Source organism: Adiantum capillus-veneris, chromosome 25, assembly GCF_014529385.1.
Source record: "Adiantum capillus-veneris isolate H3 chromosome 25, ASM1452938v2, whole genome shotgun sequence".
Lineage (NCBI taxonomy): Eukaryota > Viridiplantae > Streptophyta > Polypodiopsida > Polypodiales > Pteridaceae > Adiantum > Adiantum capillus-veneris.
In genome coordinates this window covers 69,337,764-69,357,128 of record NC_140955.1, presented here as the reverse complement: position 1 = coordinate 69,357,128, position 19,365 = coordinate 69,337,764, and the positions used below count along the sequence as shown (strand labels likewise).

The following is a 19,365-nucleotide window of genomic DNA, read 5'->3' as shown; positions in this document are numbered from 1 at the left end:
ACCATGTGCTCGACCCTCCTCAATGATAGCCCTGAGTGTAAAAGACATGATCTAGTGTGGAGAAACCCCTTTAACCCCTGCCCAGGTGCTCGTATGCCCATAATCTCTGCCCAACTGCTCAGCTTATGCTCGAGGATGGATCATATAACCGTGCCAATGTGTGTCCTACCATGATAGTACGGTAATTCCCCGGCACTGTGGGGTCACCTGTCTTGAAGATAGGTACAATAGTAGATAATCTAAAAGACTCAGGGAGACCTCACACATGACACGTTGAATAGCCGTGCAAGCATCTCTGCCAACAAATCCCCAGCATGTATAATGTGCTCTGCTACCAAACCTCATGATCCTGTGCCCGTCTGGTCTTCATCCTGTCAATGGCCTCCTTTACCATCTCAGTGGTAAAGAAGGTGCTCGTAGCCGGACATGGCTGTGGTGGGTCTGGTAAGGTACAGTGTATAAAGATGTTGCATACTGCCCCCATATCTCTGTAGAAGTAATCACTGGTGGGGGAGACTTTTATGGAATAGACGCCATGCCCTCCTGAATCTCTACTAGGAATAGCTGATATAAATCTTGCTCCATCTGGACCAAGAAAGCTCGCTTCTTCGTCGCACTAGTCGTCGTGTAGCAATGCGAGACTGTCTATAGGTGATCACTCCCAATGTAAGGTCCCGCTGTATCTGAGCTCTCCTCTGTCGACACTCCTCATCATACCAGTTGTTCTGAGGCATGTGCCCAGAACGACGTCTCTGCCAGGCTGAGTGTGTGGATATGCCTCTGTCGCTGCCCCATGTAATGTCACTGTCAGCATAGATGTGATCTCCTCCACTGTGTATACTGGCTCTGATGTGCATAAAAGCCTACGTATCTCCTCTACATATACTGAGTCAGTCTCTGGCGTAAAAGTATAGCGTGTATGTCCACCACCCCGTGAGGCTGAGATGTATTTGTACTCAAAGGAGACTGATAATGTTAAAAAGTGCATGATCTACTGCTATCCCAACTGGTGGGCCCCACTGTGAAATCCTGAATGTGAGAGATAAAGCTCGGATGTGTCAGAACATAGTCTACAGTGCTGACCCATGTCTATGTGGAAAAACAAGTAAAACCTGTAGACAATGGGAAAGTCGTTAAGCCCATTCAGTATGGCTAAACTGTGAGTAGTCGTCATCTCTCTCAGGTATCTCCCATACTCTGTAATGCTCTCTGTCGTGTGAGCATCTCTCAAGTCCCAACTCCTCAGGCTCTAGCTCTCTAAGCATCTCCTCTGATGTGTCATAGAAGACTGTCTGTGAGCTGCCTGTACGGGCATTGAAATCCCCCAGGAGTATGATGTCTCCATCTCTGGAGAACTCCCAGATATCATCATCAAGTACAGAGTAAGGAGACTGTCCTCTGGGTGAAGCATATACTGAAGTTCTGGGAGGAAAATAGCATATGGCGATGTACAAGAAACGTCCAGTCTCTGCCCTCAGCCTCACCCACAAGTATCTGGCCTGATCATCTCTCCGAACTATGTGCAATAGTGGTTGGAGCTCCTCTCTGAAAAGAACTGCTACACCTCCTGATCCTCTAGTCCCATGCGCAGTTCTGGTGCATGTCCTACAAGCTGTCTCCCATCTGTATCCTGATATGTGCGGCATCAACTATCCTGGAGCCTGATGAGTCTCTGAGTAGAAAAACAATGTCTCTGTCTCTGAAGCTATCCTCAAAGGCCCCCACATCAAGTCTATACGAACCATTACAGTTCCAAACTGCCATCCTGAGAGTGGTCCCATAGGTCTCGCACCGTCATGTAGAGCGGTGCTCTGTAATCACTACTCGTCCATTTCTGTAGAAAGCTAACTTCCCTTCTCCTTGCTGCTATAATCTCTGGCATGACCTCTCTCATATGTGCAAGCTGTGAGAGCGTAAGATCATCTCCTAAAAAGATACCTGTTTTCTTGAGGGTTGGCCTCTTCTTTAAAAGTCTTTCTTTTCTTCCATGGAGGGAAAGCGCAAAATGAGAGCCCGTCCTTTTGAACTCTCCCCATTACCTTCACTCTTCTTGCCCACTCTCCAAGCTTGTGTGTGCGAGGGCTTCTCCCCCATCATGGACATGAGGCTCTTCACCTTTTGGTCCACCTTATCTGAATCTTTTAGGCGGTCACTCTCACGTGTAGAGCGCGTACCCTTCTTCCTTGTTCCTCTTCTAGTGTTTTGTTGATGATGTCGGGTGTAGTCGGAATTTCCTTGCCCTTTCCCTTCTTGACAACTTCAATCCATTTTTCAGCCTCGTCCATTTTCTTTTGCGTTTTGGAGAGAACCTCCACCCATGAGGTCTTCATTTCTCCTTCCTCCTTTATTTCTTTGACTTGTGCTCGTATACTATTCAGCTCGTCAATCATTGATGGCTGAATTTCCCCATCTTCAAGGCGTCTTCCCTCTTTGGTTTTGTCTAGTTCCTCCCGAAGGGCTGAGATGCTACTTTTTAAAGCTTGAATTTCATCCCGGAACTCCTTGCGTTCTAGTTCCCTCGCCTGTTCCTCCCTCTTTTTCCATTCGAGAATTAAATTCTTCTTTTCTTCCACTCATCCATGTGGGCTTTGCATTCTTTCAACTCCTTTTCAATGGCTGTCATCCTCTTGCTTGTGACCATGTAGTGCGCCGCCATTTGTCTTGCCTTATTTGTTTCACTTTCTGAGAGAGAGGAGAGTGCAACCTATACGCACCGCATTATGCATACATATGTTTCCCCATTCAGCCTACATGGCATATGTTTGCTTTCTGTATGTGTCAATTTGCAATTTCTGTGAGCTCTGCAGTTTCCAAATTCCTTGCAAATAAATCCCTGCAGGTCTGAAAATACAGGATTTTGAGAATGCGAAAACTCGGAAAATCCGGAAAGGCCGAGATTGAAAGTTCCTGTGGGAATTCCTCCTGTGTTTTGAACTTTTGCAATTTGCCGTATGTGCCTGCGGGCAGCAAATGTAGAAAACTGGTGAAAGAACAGGTCGCTGCAGCAAAATGAAGGTTCGCGTGCTGAGGCACCTGCTGTTGCTGTTGCACCTGCTCGCCCTTCTGCTGTTGCACCTACACGCCCCCCTGCTGCTGTGCCTGCGTGCTCTCCTACAGTTGTACCTGCTGCCGCTACACTCCCCCCTGCTGCTGCGCCTGTGCGTTCTCTTGCAGTTGCACCTGCGCGAGTCTGTCAGCTGGGAGAGAGAGCCCCTTGCAATTGCACCTGCTGCTACATGCCCCCCTGCTGCTGCGCCTGTGCGTTCTCTTGCAATTGCACCTGGACTGTTTTCCTGGCAGTCTGCAATCCACTGCAACTACTTTTGGATAAGATGCTTAAAGCTTGTCTGTGTGAGTCTGTGTGAGAGAGAGAGAGAGAGAGAGAGAGAGAGAGAGAGAGAGAGAGAGAGAGAGAGAGAGAGAGAAATGAAATGATATATTAACGTCTACAAGAGGCCAAAATGACCTATGAGACCAACTGATTACAATGATGAGTCTAGTACCAAGTCTGGGTACAAACAAGAAAACTACAAACAAAGAAATGATAGGAGTGCTACCGACTCCTATGGGTGGCTGGTAGGCTGAGCAATGGTATCATGCCATAAAGGTACAAAGTGTGAGAGAGAGAGAGAGAGAGAGAGAGAGAGAGAGAGAGAGAGAGAGAGAGAGAGAGATTGATTTGATTGACAGAGTAAGTTCGAATTCAAGTTAAGGCTTCAAGAGTTTATTGAGTTAGTACGCGGAGAACGGATGATGGAGGCCATTGTGTATGCTCGGAAATATTTAGCATCATGGGGGAGCACAAACATGAAAGAACTGCAGCAGGCCATGGCTACTCTTGCTTTTAAAAGTAACACGGACTGTGCTGGATATAAGGTATGCGTTGATTGTTCAAGGATTTTGGTTTTTATAGCGTGAAGCGGGATTCACTGTTTTTGTGTTGCTATAGCTGCTTTTTGACTCAAAGCAATGGGATGAGTTGATTGATCATTTCAAACAAGAGTTTTGCAAATTGTATGGAATGACAACCGAGTCATTGTTACATATTCATCTTCAAGCAGGGTTGTCTGCCCTGAAAACTCCGTATCCTTGGGTTTTGCTTGTCAAATTTGTAAATAAACCATGCGGGCCTCTCTCTCTCTCTCTCTCTCTCTCTCTCTCTCTCTCTCTCTCTCTCTCTCTCTCTCTCTCTCTCTCTCTCCATCCACATGCACACGCACATGCGCACGCGTGCGCACGCACACACACACACGCACGCACGCACGCACGCGTGCATTTGAGCAATTTGAGTTTGACCAGTTTTGGTGAATGTCAGTATTGGGTGCTTGAGTTAATTTTGTAGTCTTATCCTTAACCTGACTGTTATGCGGGAAGATTTTGCTTTGAGGAGGGATGCACAAAAGAGGACCCCTTGTCCCAGGATGATTTTAGACAATTGGCAGCCCCTCTACCTTTTTCAAAGCACATTCATTCAAAGCTCGTCTGCTACATAACAAAGGAGTTAATGGATGAAGACAATCCCCCTCAAGTTCTCCCCAATGGATATGTGTACAGTACAAAGGTAAGCGGTAGCGTTTTTTGATGTCAGCAAGGAATGAGCCATACAAGTGGAACTTTTGTCGCTTGACCTGAAAGGTTCGATAAGAGCCTTTTCTATTGTGATTTTTGTCGTGCAGGCACTTGAAGAAATGGCAAGAGTGAATGATGGGAAAATTACTTGTCCAAGGACTGGGCTTGTGTGCAACTTCAGCGAGCTCTCGAAAGCGTACATCTCATAACTCTCAAGCAAGCAGCGTTTGCCAAATTTGCCAGACTTTTATATGGGTGTCTCAAAAGCTGAATGAAAAGCATGCCAATAACTCCCAAGTAGGCGGTCACTCCTAACCGTGGAGACATTATAACTGGGCACGCTCAAAACACAGGTTTTTCTTCCTTTGTATGATAGGGATGTGCAGTAAGTTGTACAAAAAATTCAACTTTAACCAGGCTCAGACTTATCGCATTTAGTAAAACCTTTTCTACCTTCCAATTGTTCTAGTTTCCCTTGGGGGAGGTAATGACAAGCTCGGCGAAGTGCCCCACCATATGCTTGTCTTTGCAAACATTGTGCTCTTTGTCAAATTTGTATACTTTAAAAGTGTCATGTAGGATGATACTCATCTTCAACTACAGGAATCGGCTCGACCATTGTTGTTTGGTTTTAGTGTTCGCCACACAGTTTGAGGTGGGAGTTGAACTCGGCACCTTGCGGCTCCTATTCACTCATTCGAACAACCAAGCCTATCCCATATGTGGCAAAGTACTTGTCTCATCCACTTAATTTGAGGTCCTGCTGCTTAGTTTGCTTGTGAAATGATTGTGTGCTTAGCAAGGGCAGCTTGTTCATTAACTAATTTTTGGACTTCACGGTATACGAGTTCTCTCTATCCTAAAATAGGGCGTCCCCTGGCCTTCAGTTGTTTGGTGCAAGCATGAAGTGTGAGCACTGGTACCTGATTATCGTGCGAGTGCATGGGCGCATGTCTTAAGGAAGATATTGTTGGTTTTGGACATGCAGTGTATGTTTTACCAGAGTCTTTATTGTGAAATAGTGAAAGGCACGTGGAAGTGTTGTTTATTAGTGCACGTGCGCGCCCGTGTGTCTTAAGGAAGATAGTGTTGGTTTTAAGCATGCAGTGTATGTTTTACCAGAGTCTTTATTGTGAAATAATGGAAGGCACTTGTTGAAGTGTTGTTTTGCTGACTATTCCAGGAATCCATTCGATTGCATGGCGATTGGCGGAGGCCGAGAGCTGTGCGGGAGCGTGGATTCCTGGCGAATGGTCAGCAAGAGACCATTCCCGGCCTTCAAGTGTCGGGGGGAGGTGGGCCACTAATTTCTGACTGCATGGCAGCTTCAAACGCAGGGCAGGTGCAGGGTACACAATGCTGAATGTAGATCGGATTCTGATTTGGCAAGATGCAACTGGCCATGGCGATCACACAAGGTACCTTTCTGGCTGCTGACTAATAGTCCAATCATTGGACGCTCTCGGAAACCTTTCCACCTCCTGATGTGTCAAACATCGGGCGCTGCAGGGAGTAGATTCTGGCCAGTCATGGAGAGCAGATAGACGGTGGGGATGTGCAGCCCACCGACCCCCGACCTTGAAGGTGTAGGGAATGGTCGTCCAGTGACCATTCCCTGAAATAACGGGCGACCACATGGCGATGGGCGGAGGCCGGGAGCCATGGTGGGAGCACGTTTTTCAAGGAATGGTCACTGCACGACCATTCCCGACCGTCACAAGTTTGGGGGAGGGGGGCCAGCTAGTGTGCACTGCTTATTCCAACTGCTGAGGTGGCGAGACTGTAGAGCAGCCGACAGTGCAGACAGCAGCAAAATGTTCCGTGCGCTGATGTGGCAGAAGTTCCAGCCACTAAGTTGTCACACTGCCGTTGGAGCAGTTGGACTTGCATTACGGTTGCTGATGTGTCTGACATCCATCGGTTGCAGCAGGTTTTTCCGCAATCTAATGGACAGTAGATTGACGGCCCAAACTGCCAGCCCCTGACCCCCGACTGTGACGGAGTTGACATGATTTGCCGGCAACACATTATCTGCACATTACTCAGAATGGGCCCAGCATTCGTTAGATAGATCTTTGAGGTCTCGTGGGATAGTTTTTTATGAAGTTAAAATTCTCTTCTCCTCCTCTCTGTCTCTCTCTCTCTCTCTCTCTCTCTCACACACACACACACACACACACACACACACACACACACACACACACACACACACACACAGAGGAGCCATCACTCTAGTTGTGTGGAGAGTTATTATTAGAGCCACTTGACGTAGTGGAGTGGAATGCAACACAATGCATCAATTAAGCCTATCCCTTCATTCGCAATTTGCCATCAGCGTAGGTCTGACTCCTACGATGTTTGGAGCACAGAGGAAGAGTCCTTTCGCATATGCTCCTTGCAACTTTCAAGCTCTTGAGCATCACACCCACTTGAGCTCTTTGCTTTTGATCATAGTCGAGGTTTTCTAGCTAGAACTACTCCCAACATTCTCCCAACATTGTGGAGTCCCAATTGCCACCGTCACCCCCACAATCATCTTCTTGCATCGAGTCATTGATCAGCTCAATATAGGGCATGTGGTATGTTCCATTTGGTCCCCAAGGGCAAATTTGACAATCCCCCCCCCCCCCCCCCCCCCCCCCCCCCCCCTCCCCCCTTCTTCTTCTCCTCTCTCTCTCTCTCTCTCTCTCTCTCTCTCTCTCTCATGCAATCAAATTTTATAGAGGAGTCCATTGTATTCGATTGTACAAATCTGATGAGAAAACGTAAAGCTAAAAGAGTTTGTATGTGGGGAAAATGAGGCAGGCTGGTTGAATCAACGCTAACCCCCAAGATTCTATGTGGAACAAGGTGAATAGGCACTCTCACATTCTAACACTATATGGAGTCTAGAAAAGACCCTCAAAAAAATTTGTTTTCAGTTACGCTTGATATGCTATTCAAATCCTCAAAGAAAGGATACCTAAGTGTCCTATTTTGGTACAACACTAGTGTTAGTGGAATAGATCCATATTAAACTCTTATAAAAGGATGGTTGGGGTAGTCAATGACCTAGTAGTCAAAGCCACATGGAAGCGGGTTGACAGAGCTCTCAAGCAACCTTTGGGTGAGAACTCAAGCATACCAAGAGAGAAAGTGAGTAATGAGCATGTGGTTAAGGATGTAAACATTGAGAATTCTGGTCTATTTATTGTGGCAAAATAGGTGGCAAAAAAGAGCAATGTTGATGAGTCCTCGCAGGAATCCTTGTCGACTAGCAAACCCACATGCTCACTGATACAGAGGGTGATCCTCTTGGGCAAAAGATTGACCTCCTTAGCTACTGGAGGAAAGACGGGGTAAGAAAGTGGACGCAGAGCTTGAGGAAGCTTGTCATTCTACTACAAAAAAGGAGACAGAACTGAGTAAGCTAGAACGGCCCTTGCTTGAGGCCTTCACAGTCATGGAAACTATAATGCAAGATGTCATTGTTTGAAAACGGTCCAAAGTAGAAGCTCGATCTCCTTAGTCATCTTGGGGGTGGCTATGGTTCGTCTAAAAGTACTAGTCCGATCCAAAAGAATAGAAGAACAAGTGAAAGAATCACGGTGGCTTCTAAAATTCAGAAGGTGATAAAATCATTAGGTTGAGTTTAAGTAGAATCAGTGTTCAAGAAAGGATTGCCTCAGCTTAGCCTTGAGCCAGTTGAAAATGGAGACTACTTGGTTGCAAACCATGGTAAAGGGAAGAAAAACTGGTGAAATATGTGAGAAAATAGTTCAAAACTCTTGCAAATTTGAAATTTATGTTAGTATTTCCGGTTCGCTTCTTTGTGGGAAGGAAACTCAGTCGACGGCCACTTAATAAAAGAGACTTTCCTGAATATTGACTAGAATTAAGTTATAGAACGAAGTCAAGCCATGTGGGTGTGAAATGAAATGTGAAATTAAAAAAACTCATTAATATATGTGTGTGTCTGTGTATCCATAGAATTTACTAGAATTATACAAGTGAAGTTTCACTTGAACATTCTAAAATAATATAATGCAAGAAAAGTCAAGACATGTCAGGATATGAAATGAAAATGAAATAAACATTTAAGGTAAGTCTCCATCATGGCACTGAAAACAATGAAAGTTTCCCTAACCCAACACAACACTAAGGTTTCTTTTAGAAAGCCAAAAAGAAGAAGTGGCTTATCTTTTTGTCTTATGAAGTTTATCTCTTTATGGATTACTGGCTCCCTGTAAAAGTGGGGTATACGTAGTCTCTACGTACCCATGGCAAGGCAACTTTGCATAGGTTTTGCTTCATCTTTCTTGTTTTTCTTAGTACAAATATCCCACATAATGTGGGAATTGCAAAAAAAGAAGAAGATGTTTACACTACTTTTTCAACCTCTATTTTTTAAGTTTCTGGATAAGCGACTATAACTCTCATTCTCTCTCTCTCTCTCTCTCTCTCTCTCTCTCTCTCTCTCGTTTTAAGTAGCCATCATGAGATTTAACCTTGTTGCAATCTGGTTCTTTCTTGCTCATTACTCATTTGTGTTTCTTAAAATAAAAGTAAAATTAATGTGGATCTTTGTGTTTATTTCTCACATTTTGATTTTCTTTCACAATATCTTTTAGTAATGTTTTGTGTTCAATCACCTTTTGTTTTCCTTCCTCTTTTGAAAGTTTGCTTGTTCATTATTTGTTTGTGTTTTTAAAAAACCCAAAATATATTAATGATTTATATCTTTTGTGTTTATTTTTCTCATATCTTGATTTGCTTTTCGAAAAGCCGCCGTAAAATCTCACCTTGTTCGATAAGAAGTCAAGCAACGATTTTTTCATTAATCAAGGGGAGTTAGCCTAGTGCTAAAGGTGAGGGGCTCTACGCGCACCCACTATGGTTCAACCCTTAAGAAGACATGTGGGTGTGGGTGAGTGGACGCAATCGCGTAAAACTAGTCGAAGCGAAGCTTCTAATGGCAAAAAAGTTAAGCAACAACATTTTCATTAATCAAAACTATGTTAAGTGGTCCTTCATAGGCTTTAAAACATGTGTACTTCAAGAACTTCTTAATTGTAAACTATCTGTTGGAACTTCTTGCTCGAAAATGATCCCTTCATATGACAAACTCTTTGAAATTAGATGGGTTGAAGTGATATGTTACATTGTCATTTACTCTCTAATTTAATGAGCACACAACTTGGTTTATTTGAAAGAAAGGTTGATTTTTGATGGGCATCCTTGCTGTGAAAATTCCAAGATTGTATGAAGTTTTTAGCATTTTAGTGTATTTCAAGAAGGGTAGCTAAGATTTTTACTCGTAAAGAATGGACAAACTACCCCAAAATGGATAAAATGCCTGGCAAAAAGCACGTGCTCGAAATTGAACTCCAACGAATCCTTTCTTATTGAAACTATTATTGGTTTTCAGAAAGAAGCCTTAGTGATGAAGGGAGTTGGTGATCACCTATTGGGTCCTTTCATGTAAGAGCATCATATGTGTCTTTTTTATTTCTTTTTTTTTAAAATCACCAAGGTGACCCTACACCTTGTTATACAAGAGTAGGACTGCATGGGCATTTTTCCCCTCACTAGGAGGGTTTTTTCCCTGTGCATTGTATATATGGCCATCATTCTAGGGCTAACTTATCTTTCCATTTTGCACTAAGAAATACACTCTCTGTTGTGTGCTGAGCTGCTTCATCTTCTCCAAAATTTATGTGTTTCCTTGCAACGCTATTTCCAACAATTGGTATCAGAGGAGGTTGCGTCCTCTCAAGAATAGTCGTTAGCATCACCAACACCCACATGCTCACTTTCTCCAATTTGGGTGAGCTTTGGTGAGTGTTAGTAGGTTGACAATTACTTCGAGAAGGCTCGTTGAGCTTGGTTTGCTTAAAATCTTCATTCGGGCTCATTTGGCCTTTGTTTCCACTACATGCAGTACTCCGTAAGCAATTTCATCCTTTTGTTCATAACTTTTTTCAGTGCAATTCCCTACAAAACAGGTTCCTTACAGTCTTCCTTGGGTTGTGCTACATAGCATGCATTGATCCTATTTTGTTTTTCCTCTTTTCGGGTAGTTTTCACTTCAAGTGTAGTCACTCGTCACATGGCTGACACCAACAAAGATGTTTTCAAGATGTTTTCTGCTGAGGATAGATTGGATGGGATAATTACCCAATGTGGCTTACATGTTGCATGATGCGACATGTTCTTGTGTCAAAGGGAATTTGGTATGTTGTACAGGGCATTGATGTACGTCCGCCTGCTGTGGATACATGCTCTATTAAGGATGTTGCAGGTTTTGGTGGCAGGACTGCTGCTGCTAGAGTTGTTTTTCCTATAGTTGTGCAGTCCCGTTGGGATGTTAGAAATGCGCAAGATCATGCATTAATTGCATTATCTGTGAAGCGCACTATTATGTCTCACATTCGTTCAACTAAATCAGCAAAACAGGCTTGGGATATTTTGGTTGGTCTTTATGCAAGTTGCAATGAGGCTAACATTGCATTGCTGCGTAAAGAGATAGACATGCATGCTATCATAGTGATTGTTTTCCCTCATGGGTGAACTCCCTCTTGAGGGAGTGTTGGCGGGTCGTAGCATAGCTCAATCCACCGACCACCGACATAATGTCAATCCGATGGACAAAAACTCGGCTAGTGCATGGAGGCACGGAGTCAAAGAATGTGCAAGAAGAGGATCCTAATCAAGAGAGAGAAGAAGAAGATAATGAAATGCTAATAGAGAGTGCTACTCAATGCCTACTCTCTAATATGCTCTAATCTCACAAATTAAATGGACAATGGTGCACACTCTCATCAATCACTCACACACATAGATCAAAATCTCAATGAGATCACATCAAAGGAAAGAGAAGAGAAATGAGAGTGGGAAGCAACAATTAGAGACTAATTAACATGTAACCACACACCATCAACACATATGACAAAGATATAGAAAAGTAAGAGCACCTTAGCTTTCCATTGCATGCCATAGAAAGAGTGGAAGCACAACAGGAAGCTCCACTACAAGCAACACCAATACCACCGTCTTTATAGATTTCCATGAAAGCTCTACTCTCAAGAGGATAAGTGAAAAACTGACTTAACTTTCACTTTTATACCTAGGGCATAAAAAATATGCCCGATCGCCCATGAGATGCATAAACTGTGTGCATCTCTATAGCTCCTAGGCATCATGGTAGCATCAAATATACAATCTAAAACTCATGTAGTGCCCGTAAATACATTAAAAATGTATGTATAAATGATATGTTGTCAAAAAAATAAGCATTGTATGCTAAAAATAACATCACTAAAGATCGTCCACCCACTGCTTTCCATTGGTGCTGCTAACATTCTCCCCTTCCTAATCTTTGTCATCCTTGACAAAGCCATGTCGTGGTAGATGCTCAAGGAAGAATGGGCTTGCAAAAGAAAGACAATGATGAGGTAGCAAGCTGAACCATATGGCAAGAAAGCATAAGGGAAAGGCAAATCACATGTGGTACTGAGTAAATGCAAAAAAATATGAAATGTTACACTACTATCAAGGACAAATAAATTGCACTTGTTGAAATTAATTAATTAAGAGTTGGGCTTATGGATGAGTCTATCAATTAGTTAGCTATGACTAAGGGTTAAAATAGTCACTCTAGTACTAGCTAAGCTAGAAAAATTATTTAAATGCAAGATTCTCTAATTCTATTTTTTAGCTTTGATTAGCTAACTAACTCTCACAACTCCAGACAAAAGCATAATTTTTTCACTTGAAGTTCAGTGGAAGTCTTTTCATTTCATTTTTCTTTCTTTTCTTTTTGTTACATTGATTCAAAGTCATTTGACATGTGTGTTTATTTTGTATGCCTGTGGCTTTTTGCTTCCAGAAAAAAAACTCCCACATTGGAAACCTCTAGGGCTCTAGTACCATAGGGAATACATGTGAGTGAAGTACCAAATTCAAGCCGAGATTCTCTTTCAGCTTAAGCTTTAACACTTGTGGTACTTTTGTTTTTTGCTTCCATTTCATTTATATTCTCACTATTGTTATTTGTTGGTGTAAGTGATCAAGCCTTTCTATGACTAGAACACTCCTAAGGTCTTCAAACACTCAAATAATTTTACCAACTAGGACTAGCAGTCAAGTAAATGAGTGAACCTAAAGTCACAGTCTCCTAACTCAATGCTCATCTATATGAATAAACTCTAAGTCAATTAAGTAAAGCAAAGAAAAATTTATGCATCTTCAATGATAGATAACAAAACATAACTAGATGCACTCAATCAAACCATGAAGAACCACAATTAGAAAATACAAATATCCACAAACATGAATCATGAAAAGTAGTACACATGGAGATATGTGATGCACCTCCTTGATAGTTGTGGAAATAATCATGCAATGTTGGAGCTTGAAATATCCATGCTATGTGAAAGCTCCAGTCTATCTACGCTGCAAAATCTTAAGACATAGACTACCACCTGGATAGGTGCGCTAGCATAAAAGCAAAAGTTTTATTATCTAAATGCAAATAAAAAGAAATCCTATACTAAGGTCTCATACCTCGATGCCTAGAGGGAAAAAACCCCAATGGAAAAAAAGTGCCTCTAATATAAGTGCATGTGTCTAGTGAACCATAGACATTCTGCACAAGTCAAGGGTCTGAAACTAGGAGGAATATGAAAACTCTTTCCAGACAACAAAATCTTCAATCTCCCAGCTCTCTGTCTAATAATCATCAGCTGGCTAGCACCTAACTCCATATGGATAGTAGAATCTATCGCACAACTAATAGGTCTAGGGATGACATCAACCTCCAGTGACTATGTGGTCGATGGAATTTCTTGCTCAAGGTCCCTCAATGGATGACTCCTGCCTAGCTCTAAATCAATGGCATGATCACTAGAACTCTCAGGTGAGCTATGGCTAGTGTCAACCTGTGGTATGATAGGTGGTTGTCTCTTCGGTAGCCAGACCTTCAATGTCCACGATGTCTCAAAAAATGCATGTCGAGCTCTCCTCACATGTGGTCTTGAATGTCTAGCTTGTCTAACTCTAGGTCTAGACTGTCTCGTAGTAGATGGTCATTGTTGTCGTCATGAATGTCTCGTATCCTATCGTGGTCCCTCTACTGGACATCTCTGTTGTAATGTATCTGATCTAGGAAGCGTAAAAGAACTATGAACACCGTATCTTCTCGCTCTATGATCGGGGAATGCGGTCATGTCTTCACAAGAACATATGACTCTATGGCAACATCTATACGATGTGGCTGCTCCATAGGTGAATCACTCACTAATGTGTCACTTTTTCTCATATCAAGATGATGAGAAATAGATGTCGGCTCTGTGTCATCAATATCATACTGATCTAAGCTCTGAAGGTCACTATGTAGTAGGCTAAGCTTTGGAGCTACATCTGGGGGTGGCGTAGTCCTAGGAATCTCTTGTGGAGGATCACAATCACTCATTGTTCTAGGAGGTGATCGATGACTTGACTGGAATGGAGCTGTTATGGGTGGTCTAGCTCTATAACGTGCTTAATCGATCAATGGTCTAAGTGTGTATCTCAATTTGACAATCAACACATAGATGGCACGATCAATGCCTCTATATACTCACTCTCGAGGATCTAGATCAAACATAAGCATGTCACTCACACTCAAAGGTAACTCGCCAGACGTGCTAGACTCTTGTGTACCTGCATCCACAACCATCAACATATGTCTATGTGTGCTCAAGTCTATACAACTCTACAAATATCGAATGAGTATGCATACCTAGGGATTCCTCATAAGATAAAGGAAAATGTTCCGTAAGTCAATCTCAAACATGGGCAAGTACATTGCATTATACTCATCTCTAAAGGATCTTGGCATGCCTGGGCTAGGCATAACTCGCACTAGCTGATGTGTGGGAGGATCCTGAGCAAAGCGCTTGAGTCTCTCAAAGAAACTCTACCGGCTCAGATCATGAAATATGCACAATCCCATCCTCTTACCACACAAAACTAGTATGGGTCTATCTCTTTGTAGAGTATTGGCTAACCATTGTAGTTCATCTCTAGTCATAGGACTTGTGTCACTTGTCAAAACTATAGTTGCATGTGACAAAATGCTATCATGGTCATGTGCATCATTAATCTCCTCAAATGTAGACTATGTGGGACATTTACTTCTATAATAGGTGCACTGGAATCATCAATAAGTGTAGAATCTAGCACACTATCCATCCTACTGCTCAGGTCTCGTCGTAGGACCTATCTCACTAGTCTATACCTCCTCTGTAGAACAAGTAGCAACCTCTAGAATAATCACTCTAGGTGGCTCTATGGTAGTGATCTCTGGTGTACTCATCCTATTCTCAATTTGGGCATTCGTCTCCTTCATCTCAATCAAGTCTAGAACTCATCTAATCAACTGTGTTCTGAGGCAAAATTTGTGTGTGATGGAGATTTGTGAGGTGACGTTGTTGAGGAAGTCTTTCTAGCAGGTGTCTATGGAATCTGTGTGGTCATCACTACAGGACTCTAGCCATGCCATGGAGAATAGGGCAATCCAATCATTGAGGAATATTGGGTACCATCTGTGTCCCTAAAAATCCTATTACAAGGATCTCCAACAAGATATATACCACAATGCTCATGGATGGTTCAAAATGTCCTGTGGTCTGCTCTCGTCGATATCTACATGCACAATCATCAACATAGGTCAATGTGTGCTCCAATCTATATAACTGCACTATCCTAGGATGTACTTAGGTGTCTAAACAATCATCGGGATGTGCTCTATCCACCACATCATAAGGGATGATTGGCAGGGACATGTATGTGCCCTTGAGCTCATCAATAAAGAACTCAGTCGAACCAAGGTGACATCTTTGAACTCGGACTACCTACCGTATTGAAGGGTCAATGTCATTTGAGAAGGTTCCATTAGTGTATAAATTTCCATCAAGGTCAACAAACCAATGCATGACTCCTCTATAGCAAAAGAAATGTAGCACAAGCTCAGTATGGTGCTCTCTGCTCGTTATGGAAACTCTATCATCAAGTGGTGCTTGTGTGGTGACTCTGGTTCGTGATCTATGACGTGTCATTATATCTGATGCATGTGACCTAGTAAGCTTAATGTCTGATGTACTACTGGTCTATGGTGTAGTCTCTATAGCCTCTCTAGCATGTGTACTATTATCAATCAAAGAATGTGACGAGGTTGTCTGTATGCAAGGTAACTTTGGCAGTGCATTGATGAGGCTTTGACTCCCGTGCTCCATATCTGGCCTTATCTCTGCCATGATCTCAATAGATGTCTATCTCCTAGATGGTCTAGATGAGGTAAATCCTCGCGGTGATCTTAGTCATGTCAGTTGTGTAGACGGTGTGGTCAGAGGGTCTATTGTAGGCTGAACTGTACTACACAGAGAACAAAAATGAGTCATCTACATAGCAACGTATATGTAAACGCTCCTATAAGTACCTCGTAAGGAACCTGGTGGGATAGCATTGGCTATATCATACGGAGTGTACTCTCCAAATTTGACTATCACTCATGTACATCGTCCAATTCTCATCAACATAAAGGGGTACACCATCAAACAAATACCATGATACCACATGTAGTAGCTCAAGAATGTCTAGGCAATCCTCATGAAGGGATCACATGAAACTCCTTGGAATATCCTCCTTCATAGGTCTATATGATGTACCAAAACCATCAAGAATGTGATATGGCAAGATTGGGTGTGCTCAGTCTTAAAGCACCTGGAAACTAGGTGTATGTTGATGGTTTGTGGGTTGAATCTAGATATCTCTTATGTGTGTCTACATGTGTGTATAGGCAATCCGTCTACCTCACCATAAATCCACAATAACCTATCAAACATGGCCTTAGAGAAATTCAACTTACTGCGCTTCAAAATCCAAATGAACTCCTGTGTTTTTAGAGCTTGAAAAAAATTCTTTGGCACCCATATTTTTGTGATAGATGCAGGGGTGGGCCGTATGGGCATGTGAGACGATACTTAAGTCCATGTGAACTTATGGGTTTTGAGTGAATCTTTTGCATATATTTCATCTTTTCTTACCTAAACCTGCTTTGTTTTGAGCTATTGCTTTGGTATTCATCTCTCTCTTTGTTTGTTGTTTGTCTCGTCGGATTTTTTGTCAGTGATGATGTGGATTGGGCTGATGCCATCTTGACTTGGTGTGGTTTTTGTGGAAACTCTTTGGGAATCCATTGCATGCTTCTTGTAGGCAAGGGTTTTTTGCCCTTGTCAGTAGTCTTTTACATTGCTGGCCCTCTTTCTATGACTTTGGTCAATGAAACTATTTGACTCTTGGTTTCAATCTGAATTTGTACCAAGTATGACTTCCAATCTATCTGAACATTTTATCTCCTTTGCCATGGTTGTCCTAGCAATAGTTTGTGTTGGTTTTGATTGTCTTCTACCACATAAAATCTGTGTGGGTAGACATATTGATTGATTTAAACAAATAAAGTCACCAACCCTAATGCTTTGATCTGGTGGTCAGTATAGCTCTACATCTCATGTGATGTCGTTTGAAAATCTGCGTCTTGGTCAAGCTATGTATATAAGTTAAAGGAAATGAAATTTCCTTGGGCTCGTGTATCAAGTATAGTGGTAGTTTTGACTTGGTTGTTGCCAATCTTGACCTTGATTACTGGATCCACTCTATCTTCTTTGAATTCATTTATGGAAATGGCGTTGATCCGCAATGGTCTCCCATGTTGTTGTTGTTGTCGCAAAAGCCTTCGTTTAGCAATTTGTTCTTTAGCTTTTTTTGCACCTTTTCAATAATCCGTTGCTTTTCTTTTGTTCATTGTGTTTCATTATGTTGTAACATCTCCTAGGTGAGTGGTAGATGATACTTCTTGAGCCTGCATCCACTAATCCAATTAGGATTTTCTTCTCCTTCCAATGTGACAAACTTGACAGCCCACTTGGTGAAAAAATTTTGATAACAAAAGGTCCCATCCCTCGCTTTTGGAGTTTTTTTAGCATGTTGTTTCAGAATACACACCAAGACATAATCCCCTATTCTAAATCCTTTTCACCGCACATGCTTGTCAAAGAACTCATTTTGGCGTCTTTTATGAGCATAGATATATGCTACAGCTTGAAGGCATAGCTCATCTAGCTTTTTCAAATCATCTAATCTTGATGAAAGTTCATAACTTGTCTACTCCAATTGCTTAGATACTCTCAAAGTTGGCATTAAGAATTCAATTGGAAGAATGGCATTAAGTCCAAACACCATATTGTAGGGTGTCATTCCAATGGATGTCTTATAGGACACTCTATATGCCCCATAAAGTAGAGTGTAATATCTGATCCCAACTATTCATGATTCCATCACAAAATTTGTATGAGTGACTCCAACCGCCTTTGGAAACGGTCAATGTATTTGCATTTAGAGAGGCTCCCAACTGGAATGCAGAGTGTTTTATTAGTACCTTCAGCTTGTCCATTGGCTTGCGGGTGGTGTGCGCAGACTTCTTATGAATAATCTTGAATTCATCAAGAATATTTTCAATAACTTCATTGCCCTGGCTCCCATCATTGGCCGTAATGGCATATCATCTCTTTGATAGGTACCTTGGTATGCTGGCAATCATCACATCCCTTAACATATTCATTCACATCCATGTGCAATGTAGGCCACCATATTCCTGCAGTTAGAAAATTTTAGCTTTCTTATCTCCCAAAAAATGGCCGCCACTCATTCGTTTGTGTGCTTGTTTTAAGATATGCAAATATTTGTTTTTTGTTGCACATATTCTGAGTTGGTTATCCTTCCCTCTCTTATAGAGTTGACTTTAAATTAATGTGAAGTCTTGAGCTTCTAACTCAATGACTCTTTGTCTGGCTCTCGTGCTAATTTTCAAGGAATGTCCTCGTTGTCAGGTAATCAACCATATATTGACTCCATTAAGGTGTAACTACTATCTAAAGAAATGTCGCATATTCCATTGGTGGATTATATAGCACAATTTAGAACGTATCTATGTACATCCTCATGTATATCAGGCCAATGCACTCCTAGTTGCTTTAGGCAATGTTGTGTCTTCTGTTGGGAACAATGAAAGGCTTCCATGATAGCATTCATACTCTTTTGGACTAATGCATAGCCATAGTTTTCCTTCGGAGCCTAGACAATGCAAGCGTCCCACCTTTAAGCTGAAAGTGTTTTTGATTTCCTGATTGTTTGTCACTTATGGGTTTGTTCAATCTTATCAAACTTGCCACCATAAGTCAAAAACTCTTGAGATCACTTTGGAACCATCTCAATGTTGAAAAGAGGTAAGCGTTGGGTATATCATCGCCACTCCTTTGGGTGCTTCACCATTGGGTAATCTAGAGAGATGATGTGCTCTCATAAGTGTTTTGCCCTTCTTTACCACAATCATAAAATCAACTCAAGCAATACGATGAACCATCAAACAATTATTCATGTATTGCAAGGTTTGTTTACTAGATACAAGAGAGCTCGGTGATCTGTGAAGAAGATAAATTTGTTAGCCCTTCTCGTTTCGTGATTGTGTAATTCTTTTCTGCACTGTTCAGCTGTCGACTAGCGTAACAGAAGGGGAAATCCATTGTTCCTTCTCTTGGTTGAGCCAAAATACAGCCTATTGTAAATGCCGAGGCATTAATGTAAACATGAAATATTTTTTCCCAATTCGGTGTTTTAAGTATTGATGCTGATATAAGCGCATCTTTGAGTTTTGTAAATGACTCATCGCACTCCCTTGTCCAATCAAAGACAACTATCAACCTATACAAGGTTTGTGCA

General features: G+C 42.1%; 1 protein-coding gene across 2 annotated transcripts in view; it reads left to right on the top strand.

Annotated features, from left to right (window-relative positions):
• The window catches only part of LOC147425062 (LisH/CRA/RING-U-box domains-containing protein), a 37,192-nt gene extending 32,023 nt beyond the window's left edge, over nt 1-5,169 (top strand). For both annotated transcript variants that reach the window (XM_086499816.1, XM_086499817.1), the window contains exons 4-7: nt 3,691-3,876; nt 3,950-4,083; nt 4,375-4,561; nt 4,677-5,169. In XM_086499816.1, coding sequence (XP_086355942.1) covers nt 3,691-3,876; nt 3,950-4,083; nt 4,375-4,561; nt 4,677-4,778 — 609 coding nt within the window. In that variant the 3' untranslated portion in view covers nt 4,779-5,169. The remainder of the gene's footprint in view (nt 1-3,690; nt 3,877-3,949; nt 4,084-4,374; nt 4,562-4,676) is intronic.
• The last annotated feature ends 14,196 nt before the right edge of the window (nt 5,170-19,365 follow it).